Genomic DNA, 15,885 nt, shown 5'->3' with positions numbered 1-15,885 from the left:
TGTGCATTATATAGAGGTCTGGGGTGTAAATAACATGGTCTGGCTTCCATATATACTACATTAATTCTCTGTGCCCTTGGGTAAGCCCCTCAAACTTTCTGTGTTTCAGTTTCTTCAAATGCAGGTAAAGAATTTGGAATGAATGTTCCTGAACTTCCTTTCATCTATGAGAAGAAGGTAGGGAATGGCAGTATGCATGTGTGCAGCAAACACTGTGAGTAGACTAACCCAGTGCCATTTCTAGCTCTTCTTCCTTTGCCTCCTTTTACTGTAGAAAGGACTGGAAACATTTACTATCCCCTTTATCAGCCTCCTTGGGAGCTATGAGATTGTCATCTTACCATGTTCTAACTAATCAGACATGAATAAAAGTCTATTAGGGTGTTTCTAGAAAATCTTTTGCTTTCCTGATAAAGAAACAGACACTCAAGAACACAAGTTTATTGGTGCTTTGCCTCCCTTACTCTCTGCCTTCAATGCAGACTGGCTGCCTGCACCTACAGGGCTGTGTAGTACATTTCCACATAAGTAGTATCTGTTTTCCAGAATCCTGCATGATTTCAGGTTAGCATTGACTGTGAAAGAAATGTTGCATGAGGCATGGAAGCAGTAGCTGTGGTTTTTACACTCTGAAGGACAATACCAGGCTCCAGGTATGGTGGTAACTCTAGCTGATCCCTGACTCATCCTGCTGGTGTGAGGCAGCACCCAGACTTGCAGCTTTGCTGGCTCCCTCCAGATCCCCTCCTTCAGTTTCTCCAAGTCCTATGCCAAGTACATGTGCAGCTCCATGAAAGGTACCAATTTCTCCCAAAGTATGTCTGCAATATGGCAGTTAGAGTTAGTGATTCAGATTGTCTTTGAGGATTTTAGTCACTTGTGAGCTCCATTTTTGTCCCGTCAGGTCCAAGTCTGTTCTTGCTCTCACCCATGTTCAGTTTTCTATCCAGACTGCCATTCTGGCTGATCTCTGGTCACTTCAGTCTCAACACCAGAAACAATACAAGCAAAATACCTTATATATATTCTCCACCACAATGGTGAAAAGTCTAGTGCTTTACTGTCCAATGGAACTTCTGTAATATGGAAGTGTTTGACACAAGAGCTGTCCAACATGTGGCTACTGTACCTAGTGCAACTGAGAAACTAAATGTTGACTTTTATTTCATTTTACTTCACATACATTTAAAAAGCCCCGTGTGTGGGAAGAGTGCCCTGGACTATAGTGATGGCACACGGGTGAACTGGTGGTAGGAAGACCATGGGGATTACAAATGAGATGGAAAAATGTACAAAATGAAGAAAGATGTAAAAAATAAGTTTTTATCTAAAAAAAATAATAAAAGAAACAGCCCCATGTGGCTATCACACTGAACAGCACAAGTTTCACAGGTTTAAATCTCTAATTGATCATTCACAATGGTTCTGTATCTCTGGTTGAATCCTGACAGCAACTGATGACCATGTGGGGAGAACAAGCAGCCCGAAAGCCAGCCTGCAGGAATCGTGGGCCAGGACAGAAAGAGCCCTGTTCCGGGAAACCCACCAGCCTGTGACCCCTAAACTTCTCTCTCAGAAAACAGACCCACTGTGAGGTTGCCATGCTGGGAACTTCACCCCATTTCAATGCCAGATTTGAGGAAGGTGAGCCCAATGCTCATGAGCAAGCAGGTATTGGGGGGTGAAGGGGTCCCCTCCATGTTTCTCTTTCCTTTACTCCACCACAATAGCTTTTTTCCCATGGCCAGATCCCTATACAGTGCCTTCCACCTCCCAGTCCTCCTTTCTTGGCCAAATGAATGACATTTCTCATTAAGTAGAATAATCAACAGGTTGCCTATTGAGTGGGATTACTTTAAGCATCAGCCCATTTCCATGACTACAATTGTGACAATAGGTGGTAGGCAAATATTCTTATAGGCTCTGAAACTGGCCATTTACTAATATACTGTACCAGTATTGGCTTTCTGGGTGGGCCTATGGTTACCTGAATAAACAATATTCTCCCTCTCTGACGCTGAACTTGAGTAGAGAACACTGTGCAGGGTTGTCAAGCTGGGTCCACAAACACAAACACTCCCTTTTCCCCTTTTTCAACAAAAAGGGGTTGCTTAAACAGGTGGTTTTCCCTTGTGGTGCTGACATAGGAAAAGGCGAAATGCTGGTAACTGAATCAAAGTAACGGTGCAACAGGGAGCTCAGCATGGTTTGGTTCCTGTCCTTGGATGGACACACTTGCTTTTCACTTCCTCCCAGTTTTGGTCCCGCCCTGTTCCTTTATCTTCCTGAGAATGTTTAAAAGAAAAAGAACATATTGATCTCACTGCCCTGCAAGCCATCGTTGGTGTCCATTGTTCCCTTCTCTGTAACAGGTCACGGGACTGGGTCCTCCCAACTTCTCTATTGTTTGCTGAGTCATTTTGCATTCTCAGTTGTTGCCCAGCCTTCTGTGAAGCCCGCGCAGACCTCGTTCAGTGGCCCTGGACTCCCTCCCAGCCCTCTGCGAGGTCTAAACCCCGCCTAGCCCAGGGGAAACGACCCATTGGAACCGCGTTGTTTCTAGCAGTCGACAGGAAAGGAGCAGCGCGCAAGAGACGCTTCTGACTAGCCAACAGTCATTCTCAGACGTCGGCAGCCAGCACGCCCCAGCCCAGCACTGTGCCCCTCTGAGGTCCGCACCTGAGGGACGTGGAGCGGCCCCTCGGGGTGTGACGCGTCCCACCTCCCTGGCAGCTATCGGGCACAGCTCAAGACACCTCGCTTGAGCCCGGCCCCGGAGGTGGGCGCCCCCTCAGCACCGGCTGCTGGCTGAGTAGACGCGGGTCCACCGAGAGCCTCCAGGACCTCCCGGATGCTGCAACAGAGCTGCCTCTCCCGGAGAGACCAGCGGGAGACCCGACGGAGTCAGCGCTTTTGGAGCGCCCGGGAGCCAGAAGGGGGCTCTGGATTTCGGTCCCTCTGCTTTTCTGTCTGGGTCTCACTGCGCTCCTGCTTAGACCCTTGTCCTCGCAGGTACCTGTCGGGAAAGGAGGGCGCATCTCTCCTGCTGACAACTAACCATGAACAACACTGACAAATGCCAGGAGCTCAGGCCAGGCGAAAGCCCGGTGATCAGCTCGGTGATGTTCTCTGCGGGGGTGCTGGGGAACCTCATCGCGCTCGCGCTGCTGGCGCGCCGCTGGCGGGGAGACTCCCGGCACAACGAGGGACGCTGGAACCCCATTTCCTTGTTCCTCGTGCTGGTGACAGAGCTGGTGTTCACCGATCTGCTTGGCACCTGCTTGATCAGCCCAGTGGTGCTGGTTTCATACGCGCAGAACCAGACCCTAAGGGTGCTGGGTGCTTGCGACTATTTTGCCTTCACCATGACCTTCTTCAGCCTGGCCACAATGTTTATGCTTTTTGCCATGGCCTTGGAACGCTACTTATCCATCGGGCACCCCTACTTTTACCAGCGCCACATCACACGCCGGGCGGGCCTGATGGTGCTGCCCTCCATCTACGTGGTTTCGCTGCTCTTTTGCTCCCCGCCGCTGCTGGGCTTCGGAGCATATGTCCAGTACTGCCCAGGAACGTGGTGCTTCATCCAGTCTGAGACCAGGGGGTACCTGAAGATTTATGCCTCCCTGCTGCTGATCCTCATCGTTGCGATAGTTCTCTGCAACCTCAGTGTCATTCTCAACCTCATCCGTATGCACCGAAGGAGCAGAAGGACCCGCTGCGGACCCTCCCTGAGCAGTGGTCGCGGTGGCCCTGGGATCCGCAGAAGAGGGGAAAAGGTGTCCATGGCAGAGGAGACTGACCATCTCATTCTCCTGGCTGTTATGACCATCACCTTCGCAGTCTGCTCCTTGCCTATCACAGTAAGTCACTCACTCTGTGCTATCTCCCTCTACTTTCCCCTCTGACTTCCCCCTTTCCAGGGGCACAAACTTTTGAAACTTACAAAAATATATCTAAATTTGTAAAGTATCTCTCTGCTAATGTTTCTCATACAGTAATAGAGGCCCGCAGAAAGGGAGCTTTCGCCCTCCACTAAGCTAACCCAACTTCCCCAGCCTAGACTCCCTGTACGCCTGCTGGCTGAGGGGTTGGTATCTGAGGATGAGGTAACTTCCAATCCCCCCTCCACTTTGGAATGGTTGTCATTATTGCTGCACTTTGCCTTTGGCACTTTGGTACACACACACAAGTGGGACTAGGTATCTATCTCTGCTTTACCTTTTATTTTCCCTAGGGCAAAATGTGCCCAATTCACAGTATTCCAGTTGCCCCTGAGAATGGTCCCAGGTTGCAGAAATTCAGAGCTTTCATTATTTGTCCTCCAAGTTCAGTGAACATCTAGTTTATAAGTTTCTCAACACTCATATCAGGAGCGTAATTCTTTCTGGCCATGAAAATTCATAATACTTAGGGGGGGGGAAGATTACTTGGAAGAACTCCTTGGTAATAAGCCTTTGAGATTCATCTAGAGGAGGCGCTTGCATGCTCTTATCCAATATCCTCTGGTGTCACTGGTCCAAAGTGTATACAGGTGCCCTTCAGCTTCTAATTGTGCACTCTGTGGGGACAGCACCCCATACAGGAGTGGCTAGTCTACTTCAGGGAATTTGAAGATTTGCCATGACCCAGCAGGACAGAGGCTGCCTGGAAAACTGAAAGATAGGCAGCCAGGTTCTGGGATGGGTGCCATCCTGGCTTGGGGCAACCTCAGCAGTTAGGTTCATAGTGCTTTGAGTTCCAGCCTCTTAGGTTGTAACATTAATAGTAGAGTCTGGGATGTATTGGACCTGGCCTCTTAGAGAGAGCTGGGAAGTAGGTTTGCAGTTCTACTTCCTTATCTTCACAAGAACTCCTACAGGGAGTAGTAGTCATGGCGAAGAGAGGAGACAGTACCTGCCATTAGCAGGTCAATCTGTAGCAGTGGAAGGGGTCATTTTATACTACTTCCCACCTCTATCACTGCTGATTATCTTCATACATTCATCCCCAGGGCCTGGGAAGGGTCTGAAAAGCCCAACGAGGAAGCTGCCTTCACATACCGACCCACATACTGCCCTCTGTGCTGGGTTTTCTTCTCCCCACTGTTCTCACACTTACACCCCATTCAGTACCAGTGCCAAAGGGAATCTGTCTGAATCAGTGAGTTACATTTTTCTAGAAAGGAGGTAAAGTGTGTAAAAGGTGCCCTCTTGTAAGATGAAGTGGAGCTGTGAGTAGCTGCATCTCCTACTCCACCCTGAGCAGCGGAGTTTGTTCAATATTAATGTTATAAAGTGGAGTCCAAAACGGCCTGTGTTGTTTTGTTTAACTAGTAGGCTCTTTTAATTATGTTAGGCATAAGATCATTTTGGGGGGGTGAGGATTAGAATGCCCAACATGTATCTATGATTAGAGAAAGCATTTCACATTCCAAAAAACAACTTAGAATGTAACCATTCTGAACTGGGGAATGTTTTTCTTGGACTGTTGGGAAATAGCCTGTTAGTTCTTGAAATTTTACCTATCATTTGCGAAAGTTTTACCTACTATTTGTTAAATGTTGATGTTCCCTTAGAGGAGGAGAGCTGGAGAAAAAGATCTCCCTTTTGATTTTGATTGACCCACTGCATACATTGTTTTTAACAACAAAGACAATAATTTTCAATAGGTTCCCCAGTTTTCAAGTAAATCAGCCTTTTAATATGAGAACACCAATATTGTTCTGTGTTAATTTTCATACATGTATATTCATATATCTAGCCATATATCTCTATAGCTATCAATATCCCCTTCATTTAACATTAGCCCACGAGCAGTTCCAGAGTTGCCAAATGAAAGGCACTTAGAGCTAGAAGTCTGTAAGTCTGGCTAGGAAGTTTGGTGGGGCAGGAGATTTGCTTTGAAACTGTTTTTATTTAGAGTGCCTGTTTATGCCCTAGTGAGGGCCAGGTAAAGATTATAGCTTCCCAAACTACTCCTTGGCATTGACACTATCAATAGAGATTAATCTTGGTTTGCTTCTGCATGCATCCATGGCAAAGATTCCCAAGTGCAAGAGAAAAACCTGCTGTGAACATAATCCAAAAGCAAACAAACTGACTTCTTACCTTGGAGTTAGCCTCACATTATTCACATGAACTATAGTCTGTACCTTAAAGATATTTGAATCATATCTTAAAAAGGAAGTATCAAGCCATCTCTTAATAAGGAAATTTACATGTAACATTGATTGATTTTATTTTGTCTTTGCTAGTATTTTTTATTTACATAGCACTGTAAACCTTATGAAATGTTTTAATACCCAAATTATTTGTTGGAGGACTTATTTGACAATGCCAAACTCATGCTTCATATATTCTATTTTAGATGCTCGGCATGTGATTATAGCAGGGGGTACTACACCCCAGCCTTTATTTTACTTGGTCCATATGAAAATTGTGCTCTGAAATGATCTATACCAATCCCACCCAAGCAGGAATCATCTCCACACTATTCTAACTGGGGACACTGTTAGAGGAGGCAACGTTTGTGGTTACCTGCAGAAGTGTTCCTGTTTTTCTAACAGGACATGTGCAATCCAATAGAAATACAGCATGAGCCACTTATGCAAGACACCGTGCGATTTAAATGCTCTAGCAGCCACATGGCTAAAACTAAAAATAGTTGAAATTAATTTTGATCAATATATTTTATCCAGGCTGTGAGTGGGTTAGAATTACTGCTTTTTCCAAGAACACCAGTCTAAGTTGTTCAAAGTTTGAAAAGTGAAGTGAAACTACTAAAACGTAAAATGTTCAGCACCTTGTACTGAAGTCAGTTTCAACCTCAAACACCATTATTAGCAACATCAAAATGGCTAACATTTTTCAGTGCCAATTTTTACATAGATTAACTCATCATCTCCATAACAACCTATACAATAAATATTATTCCCATTTTACAATTGAGGCAAATAACAATCTGGCTCCACAGTTAGTGAAGCTTAGAGCCAGGATTGAAAGCAGACAGTTTAAGCATAGAGAATCCTATTTTCGCCACAATACACCCTGGATAAAGTATTCATTTCAGGGTGACAGATAAAAGATTAAACCAAAATTTCAGAAGAGAACTGTAAAGATGTTATAAACGTCTGGAACACCTTACTACTCATTTATTAGCTTTCACTATTAAGTGGCAAAGACTTCCTTCTCCATGTCAGATCAAGGAGCCTGAGCCAGGGCCAAATTTGCAGTTCCCTTTTTCTTCTTCATAGACCTATAAATTAAAAGACTGAGGCAGAGATTTAAGGATATTGACTTATATAAATGCTATACTACATGAAGAAATAATCAAATTACCCCTCATGTAAAATCTTCCACTGGCACACAAAAAAACCCACATTTCTGGAGTGTTGGAAATAGGCATGCTGTGTTTAGGAAATGACATTATTTTGGTTATCCAATATGAAATCATGACGGGACCAACATCATATTCCAAACAGTTTATGCACTAAAGGGGTATTGTATAAATTAATAAATTCCTCCTTATGATAATCAGCTGTTGTCATCATTGCACAGAGATAAATAGAAACTTACTTTCTTCCTGAAATGGAACAGAATGCAGTAAATATATTAGACCACTACATCAAGCCACTTTTTCACTACTTTACTAATAGTGGATTGCTTCTGGTTAGTTTAAACTGTGTGCCACATACCATTAGGATAAAGTACTTATACATTTTATTTAGTTCTAAAATTTCGAGAGTGAACCGTTGACTCATTGTGAAAATGTCTACATCTTTACAAATTCTTTAGGGCTATCATTTCTAGGTAAATCTGATTAGTGGAAATAGGATCTTTGTGATACAGAAAAAGTTCAAGTAAACAGTACTGGAGTTACCTGTTCATTCCTGATACTCTTTATGTAAAACATAATATAAATGGGCTTTATAAAACTATATGAAATGGCTAAATAGATACATAAGGTTTATCACAATGAAAGAGAAGACTAGAAATTTCTATGTATGACCACAGTGAACTCTGGCAATATTTTAAGTTAGTATCCTTGAACTACTAGAAGTCCATTTATCATTCATGCATCAGCAAAGATGTGTTTGGATTGCTGAAATAACTTGAACATACATTACCTTTTAAGAGAAAGTTCCTCTGGATCAGTGTTTTCACTTGATACCTTTTGCCATTTGATATCTTGAAATGATTTTATGGATAAAGATTGTGGGTGCATAATTACACTGAGTTTTAAAAATTTGGACAGAAAAACTATAATCTTTTTCCCAAAAGAGAAGGTATGTGATATGACTACACCCTTTGTCAAGTTGATCATCACTGCCCTTTTAGATGATTAAGTCCAAGGCCTGCCACCTTAAGAAAAAATAGCTTTAGGATATCTTTCTTTCTTTTTTCTTCTTTTTTTGCAAATCAGGAACTCATCATCATAAGTTAGAAAAGAAAAGGAAAAAAGGAATAGACACGGAGATAATTGATCTCAATATTTCAGGAAGGAAACCAACAAATCTGTTTCTTGCTAACGGTTTAAGATCCTATGAATGGGCAACTTGTTGCTTTCAGTTTCCATGACATCTCTAGTTTTCTACTTTCAAGTTTTGAGCACCACCCTCCATTCTTATCATTGGCTCTGATTCATTGTGCTTCAGTGTATATCACTAAGGTATAGCAAGCTTCATTTTTCTGGGAATAATTTACTACCCAAAATTGCCTCCCTCTAATGGAAAACTAGACTTAGGACTTCTGCAGCTGGGACATATGTGTGATCTGAAGAGCCAAGGGGAGGAAAAGTATACTTGGGAAAAGCTGAAACTTCCTCTAAACCAAGGTTTTTAACCTGCACTCTGCAGATGGCACCTGGATCACTTCAAAATCCTTATAAAATCTGTGTTGATTTACAAAATTTGGGGTAGGTAGTTCCCATGGTACATCGTTTTCTCAAAAGGTTAAGAACCTCTGAGCCAGAGACACTTTATGCCCTACTCTTTCTTTGCTAAGGCAAACAGGCTCCAATTCCCTCCACTACAAAGTCCCTGAGATTTCTTTAAAATATTATATAGCTAGAAATTAACCATCCCCACCAAAAGTCTTTTTTTTTGCAAAGCCTGCAGATTTGTCTTTCACAAGGCCGATAAACATATGACAAGCCTGTGATTTAGCTGTGGAAAGTGTGGGCAGTCTTAGAGTAACAAATTTCATGTGAGACTTTATATCATAGGCTTTTTAAATAGATGGCAGCAGAGTATAGACAGGCTGAAAGATACATTTGGGCTCCTCTCTTGAGTGTGCTTCCATGACCTCCCCACATACCTGGGGAGTGACTTGGGACATTATAACTATTATCTTCTAAGCCTTACTAATAATTCTTTCCAGCCTAAGTGGGTATTTCATTTTTAAGAATGATAAATAATTTTAAACTATTTCAGGTGGTGCATAAGGTTCTAAAGCAGTGGTTCTCACCTTGGCCACACATTAGCATCCTCTGAGAGGCTTTTTAAAGCCGGATAACTAAGTTATAGACCAGATTCAATTAATTAGCCTCCAAGCAAGGGAGCAAGTTATCAGAGGCTTTTTAATGCTCCTCAGGTAATTTCAACAAGCAACCAGAATTCTCATTCTGAACCTACTATATTAGTTGCATTATAGTGCCAGTGCCAAGATGAAGTTTTCCATGGGTGGCTGCAAGGATTCTATAGAAGACAGGTCTAAAAGAACACTATTATTTCTCCTATATCATAAAGAGAAAATCATGTTACCTCAATAAGAAGGGAAAAGATACAGAATACTAATTTTCATCTTGTCACCTTAGAAGTTTCATAACCAGCTTTATATTCTTAGCATACATAACCTTGTGAAGAGAACCTGCCCTAAGGAATGAAAACTTACTTGTCTCAGTTACATTAGCATTTGCTCACACCCAGGATACACAAGATTCAAGGTGGTTAACTCTAAGCAAAATGTAAGCATCAAAGACACATATATGGGAAGATAGGAGAAGATCAAACATAGCTGAAGAACTTCAAGGGTTGCTTAAATAGGTTTCTGGTCCAAGTATAAAAGAAATTGCCTTCTACAGAATATTGGTCACCTCCTGAAAGGCGTTTCTAAAAACGATGCAGCATAGTGGATGAAAAGGAACACGTAGTGCAGAATTGCATCATCCCCCAAAGTCATTTTTCACTTCTCATTATTCTTTCAGGGGAAAGGGATCAGAACTATGGCATGGGTCATTCTCCATGAAAACCTGATTCATCTTCATGTGTGAAGCTGTGTCACAAGAGTGCTCCCTCTCTATATGCCTATCCTGGTGTTATCATGTTCTTTGGTGAACTAGATCACAAAATCAGCTACAGACTTTGTGACAGAAAGCACGGTTGTGTGGGGGGTGATGGGTGACTAGTATATTTTAATCTAACAGCCTTGATACACTATTATCCTGATTTTCTAACCACTGAAACCTCTACTTAAATATACCATAAAGATACTGTATAGGTTTCATCCAAAATAGTTGCACTGACCAGAAAATTACTGCTCCATTTCATTTCCCCACCTAACTTTCTCTATAATTGGGGGAATCCACCATCTATTCTTCTTTTTCCTTATTCATCTGCCAAGTCTTTTTCTCCATTCCCTATGCCAAGGTTCTCTGACATAAACACCCTTGACTGCCAACCCTTCCTGCTGCTGTCTTAACATAAGCAATTCAAGGTGACTACTATTCTCCCTCCCTGCAATTTGCTGTATCTATACAGTTGTATGGTAGTGGAGGAAGTGTCAGATGAAAAGGTGATAAACTATCTCTTCATCAAGGGATAGTTCCGTAACTCACAGGCTACAATGGTAAGAAAGTTTCTGGAGCATTGTAAAGAACTGATTTTAAATGACTAGTTATGAATTTGTTTTCCTCTTTTCCATATAGTGTTTGATTTTTACCAAGCATGTGCTGTTCCATTTTTTACAAGCTGACCCAAAAGTTGTGTTGTTTACTAAATCTCTAAATAGCAACATTAGAGTTGGTAAACTAGTTTGAAAACTTACAACTTGTAAAAACATGTCAGCTTTCCAGTGCTTAGGACAATGTTCTGAAGACCTTTGCTCTAATATAGATGACCTGGACATAACATACAGTCAGCACAGCGCTGGCATCAAGGGACTTGTAATGTGTGTGCTCACTTGGCCACCACATAGCCCTGGGGACTTGAGCAAGTCAGTTAACTTCTCTGTATCTCATGTCCTCGCTGATAAAATAGATAACAACTAACACTGTGCAGTGCTCATTAAGTTTTCGATAGCTTACATGCATGACTTCCTATCATCTTCCCAGCAAACTGATGATGAAGATATTGTTATTGCCCATTTTGAAAAGCTAGAAACTGTGGCACAAAGAGGCCAACTGTTTTCTGTGGTCCCAAAGCTTGGTCCAGAGCTAGGATTCAAACCAGATAGCAGTTCTTGGAAGAATTCACCTTCTCATCAGTGACATCTGCTGCATGCTCTCTATCCCAAATGGTGATGATTAAACCAGATTAAGAATTTGGAAATAAATGTAACATGTTATTAATGTTCTTCAAGTTTCCTTTCTCATCTCTCAAAAGGAGACAAAGCTTAATATTTCAGAATCTTTATAAGGAGTAGGAATGAAGTGTTTTTAATCCAGTACTAGTCATAACACATCTATTAGGTTATTGATAAATGGTAACTACAAATATTATAATTTTTTTTTGGCCCTCCCTGGTGGCGCAGCGGGTTAAAGCACTGCACTGAGAAGCTAAAGCCACTTCCACATGAGTTCAAATCCCGCCTGCCCCGGAGGAGACCACATGGCGAGGCAGACCTCTCCTGACCCGCCCGCTGCTCCCCTCAGCAGTGTACTTCGTCGATCTGCCTGTTCTGCTCCCCGCTCTGTCTCTGGTGAAGCCTCTCACTGCCCCTGAGCCTCTGGCCTGTACCCCAGTTCTGTATGTACAAATAAATAAATCTTTAAAAAAATATTATAATTTTTGTTACTAATATTTTAAATAATTTTGTTCTAAGTGCCAAGTAAGTTTATTCACTTCCTTCCACTCCCAATAGTAGGACCAGTCTTTTGCTCCTGAAATCAGTTACAATCTCAAGAAAACATGCTTTGTGTCATTGTGCTATGATTTATGTATGGAAGAAGAGCAAGATTTTGCTCCCTCTCCCTTTACTACCTCCACTACTGAAACATGCTTCACTTTCAAATGTCAAGAAGTAGGCTATAATCTAAGCTTGTCCCCTGTCACAATGTAAAACTAACATCATTTTCCCATTTTGCTTCTTACAGATATTTGCATATATGAGTCCATCTTCCCATGAAATAAGCAAGTGGGACCTTCCAGCTCTTAGATTTTTATCAATTAACTCAATAATTGACCCTTGGGTCTTTGCCATCCTCAGGCCTTCTGTGCTGAGACTGATCCGTTCTGTCCTCTGTTGTCGGATTTCATTAAGAACCCAAAATACAACCCAAGCTTCCTCTTCTGCACAATCAAATGCCAGAAAATAACTGACCTCTGTGGACAGTAGTTAAGAAGTGCTTAGTAAGCAGGCATCTGGAAGAGCTTTCTGAAATGGTTCCTTGAATAAATGGAAAAAGCTAATTTATAAACAAAATGAAGCTACTCTAATAAAACAGAGTCAACAAGCAAATGTTTGCACAGTGGATTGGGCTACAGACTGACAAGGCATTTCTTTGGAAGGTATCAGAAGGATCTAGAAAACCTGCCTTCACTGAGTGGAGTACATGGCCTGTAGAGGACTAACCAACTAACTGCTTTTAAAATCCAGTTGCCTTTTGATTAAGCTTTCCTGTTGAATGAGAAAGCATGTGGTTTGTTATTTGTTTAAAGCCCTAGATAGTTACTATGTTTCTATGGTATTAGTATTATAAACATGTAGTGTACAGTCAGACCAGATAAAACTTCTATGTGTTCCTTAGGAAGTCCATATGTGGGTCTGGCAAGCCTGGTGTCTTGTGATTGCTTAATAAACCTGTTATTTGGACCAGGAGGTTGAGAATCTTAGGCACTTTGTACTGTTTTGTTTATATATATGTGGGAGTACTCTCTCGTCACCAGAGGGTTACTCTTAGAAGAGTGAACACAGTCTGTTAACGTCAGCTAGTCCCCAGAAGCTATGCATCAAAGCAGGAAGCCACTTACTTTACAATAACCAACCACTGGGCTAGTAGTAACCAAGAAGACTTGAGGAGTTTTCCTCTCAACAAGAAAATAATAGAAAGGTTATTAATTCTAACTAGTATTCTTTATTCTATTTCCAAGGGAACATATGTGTGATATATCCCAAGTCAAATATTAAGATTAAAATATGAAATACCTGATCAGTTTCTCAAATACACTGAAACTCTTTATGCTGATGTTGTGATCATGACTAACATACTTTGTAAGAAAGATGACTGTGTTGTAACAAAATTCCTCCGTCTATATTTTTATCTGGGAAATATGGTTTGACTCATATTATATAAGAAGTCATGTAACATGAGTCATATCTTAATATATTTCTAGACTTAAATATTTGGCATGGTCTAAACAAAGTGTCACAATATTTAGTGAATTTACACTGTTTAATCATAACTTAGCCAATTGTGAACTTATCTAAAATGTTATGAACTATAACATTTTGAAAGTAGAATTTGAATTCCTCCCAATAACATTTTATAATGAGTGTAGATATATTTTTAAAGAGCTAAAATTAGACATTCTTTTTAATTTGGCAAGTTTTTATAGCACAGAATACCTTGTAAATCAGAGTTTAAAATATTCAATACAACACTTAGTATTAGAGAATTTTTTTCCTTTAGTTTTTAACCTTATAGCATGATTTTTACAAAAGTAGAACCAATTTTGTTATTACTGCAGACTAACATTGTGGTTTTTTTTAAAGGTGGGGGGAGTTTGTTTGTTTTTTTTTTCAAAGCTTTATTGAGTTGCTTATGCAAAACCACTTCCTACAAGTAGTTATCAAACTAGATGATAATTTTGAGTTATTCCAAACCAATGGAAACATCAAGTTATTTTGACAAAATTTATGTCAAATCAGCTCCTATTTTAAAAGGAATAAATGAATGGTTTGCCTTTTTACTAATTTAAAAAAAAAGAACAGGTAAAATTTAACCTACTAAACTCTGGACTTGTAAATAAATACTCCTTTTCTACAAAGTATTCAAAAGTTAACACATTATTCAAAATGGACTAATTAGGCAAATGGATAATTCTTAAACATAAAATTCTGAAGTTACTTTGAAACAGAAGACTGATTTCTTTTGTTAGATAACCTTTTTCTCCTTCAAATGAAAATATTAACTTCAATTTTTCATCTCACTTCATTCAGCCCCAAAATTCTAGAATAATGGCTTACAACTTAAAATAATTAGGCAAAATATCACTAATAGGTAAAACATGATTGATGCAGAGGGTCCAAATTTAAATGAGGGAATTTAATCCATTTCTTTAAAATTTGGAAGCTTTTTCGAGCTTTGTTTCTTGTACTGTGTTCAATGAATGGATCCATGTATAAAATATTGCTTAGACTTGATATGTATTTTCTTTCTAAAATCCCATCACATTCAGTGTACTGTTTAAGTTTACTGACTCATTTTCAAATTAAGTAAAAACACAAAATTTAGACTGGTATATTGGAGAATGAATTGTAATGAAAGAAAACCTAAATTTTATTTTTTGCCTCTGATAGTCAATGGAATGTAAAGAGAAAAACTATAGTGGATTTCAGCTCAGAATGCCAGCCCTTACTGTAGGTGTCCAGAAATGTCTGGGCCAAAGCAGATTGCCTGAGCTCTGTGTTTCCTGGATGGTTTATGGTGGCCATCAGTCATCATTCCCAAGACAGAACTTGGAATTCTGGTACAACAGGGTCTTGAATCTCCAAAGATCTGCTGGAACCCTGAATTTGCTTAGAAGTTATAGAAAGCTCCCGCAGATCTGAATCGCAAAATAGAACTAGACACAAGGTCAACACTAAGTCTTTATGTTGAGACTACAGCCCTGAGCAACAGGGGGAACAGATTCTCAATGCAATTCAGTTAAATTTTGGTGCTCCTGCTAGTTTATGTCAGTGCACACTGGACTAATTATCTCAATGCTAATGTAACATCAGCTTTGGCTTGAACCAATCAATAGAACAACATATTTAGATTTAGCATTTGATAACTTTGAAAGGCAGGGGAAACAATTAGTTTGCCCTTAAACAGAGGTTTGTTTATTTCACATAACCAAAGCTAATGTTTTTCTGCATTTGGGAGAAGCCCCTACTGAACCATTCACAGATATAGAAACAATTCTCTCTACAAAAGTATGATTTATTTATGTGGATTTGCAATGCCTACTCTTGCAGTTGGAGTTGCAAACTTGAGTATTTTTGATGACTACCTTCTGCCTCAACATACCTCCAATCACTTATGAGCATTATTTTTTTTTTATTTACCAACCATTTTGATCATCTGACATGCATACTACTGAAATAAATACTATTTCAACGTTCACAGAAGCTACTGTCTAATTTATACATGGGACCAAGGTTATATTTTGGGCATTATGTTTTATTTCAGAAAGTTATTCTTTTTTTCTGGTAGCTTTTGTGGTTTTTTTTAATTGTAAGTAAATTTTCATGAAATACAGTTTTTAAAACATATGTACAATTAAAGAGAGTTTGCATTTTAATTCTGCGATCCCTGTGTTTCATTCTTAAAAGTCTGTCAAGAGCAAATAATGTCCATGAAGATTTCAGAGGAAAGACAATATTCAAAAGGGTAACTGAGGTCTGGCCAATGAAAGGAATACTTAAAGAGGGGTGGCCAAGGTGAAGTAAATCCACAGGGATGGTGAAGAATCCCTTGGCAGCT

At 40.3% G+C, this 15,885-nt stretch overlaps 1 protein-coding gene across 1 annotated transcript; it reads left to right on the top strand.

The window, feature by feature from the left end:
* The first annotated feature begins 3,059 nt into the window (after positions 1 to 3,059).
* Positions 3,060 to 13,699, top strand: PTGER2 (prostaglandin E receptor 2 (subtype EP2), 53kDa). The gene is made up of 2 exons (XM_004682097.2): positions 3,060 to 3,863; positions 12,292 to 13,699. Exons 1-2 carry the CDS (start codon positions 3,060 to 3,062, stop codon positions 12,511 to 12,513), a joined length of 1,026 nt encoding a protein of 341 aa, XP_004682154.2. The 3' UTR covers positions 12,514 to 13,699.
* The last annotated feature ends 2,186 nt before the right edge of the window (positions 13,700 to 15,885 follow it).

Source organism: Condylura cristata, unplaced genomic scaffold, assembly GCF_000260355.1.
Source record: "Condylura cristata isolate star-nosed mole 26May11 unplaced genomic scaffold, ConCri1.0 scaffold00013, whole genome shotgun sequence".
NCBI lineage: Eukaryota > Metazoa > Chordata > Mammalia > Eulipotyphla > Talpidae > Condylura > Condylura cristata.
The sequence above is the reverse complement of the archived record's forward strand: the minus strand, read 5'-3'. Positions and strand labels throughout refer to the sequence as shown.

What these genes read in the sequence shown, in the direction of transcription:
- PTGER2 (XM_004682097.2), top strand. Translation starts at nt 3,060, where the DNA reads ATGAACAACACTGACAAATGCCAGGAGCTCAGGCCAGGCGAAAGCCCG. An exon ending in TCTGCTCCTTGCCTATCACA is followed by an intron (nt 3,864 to 12,291) that starts GTAAGTCACTCA and finishes TGCTTCTTACAG; the next exon opens with ATATTTGCATATATGAGTCC.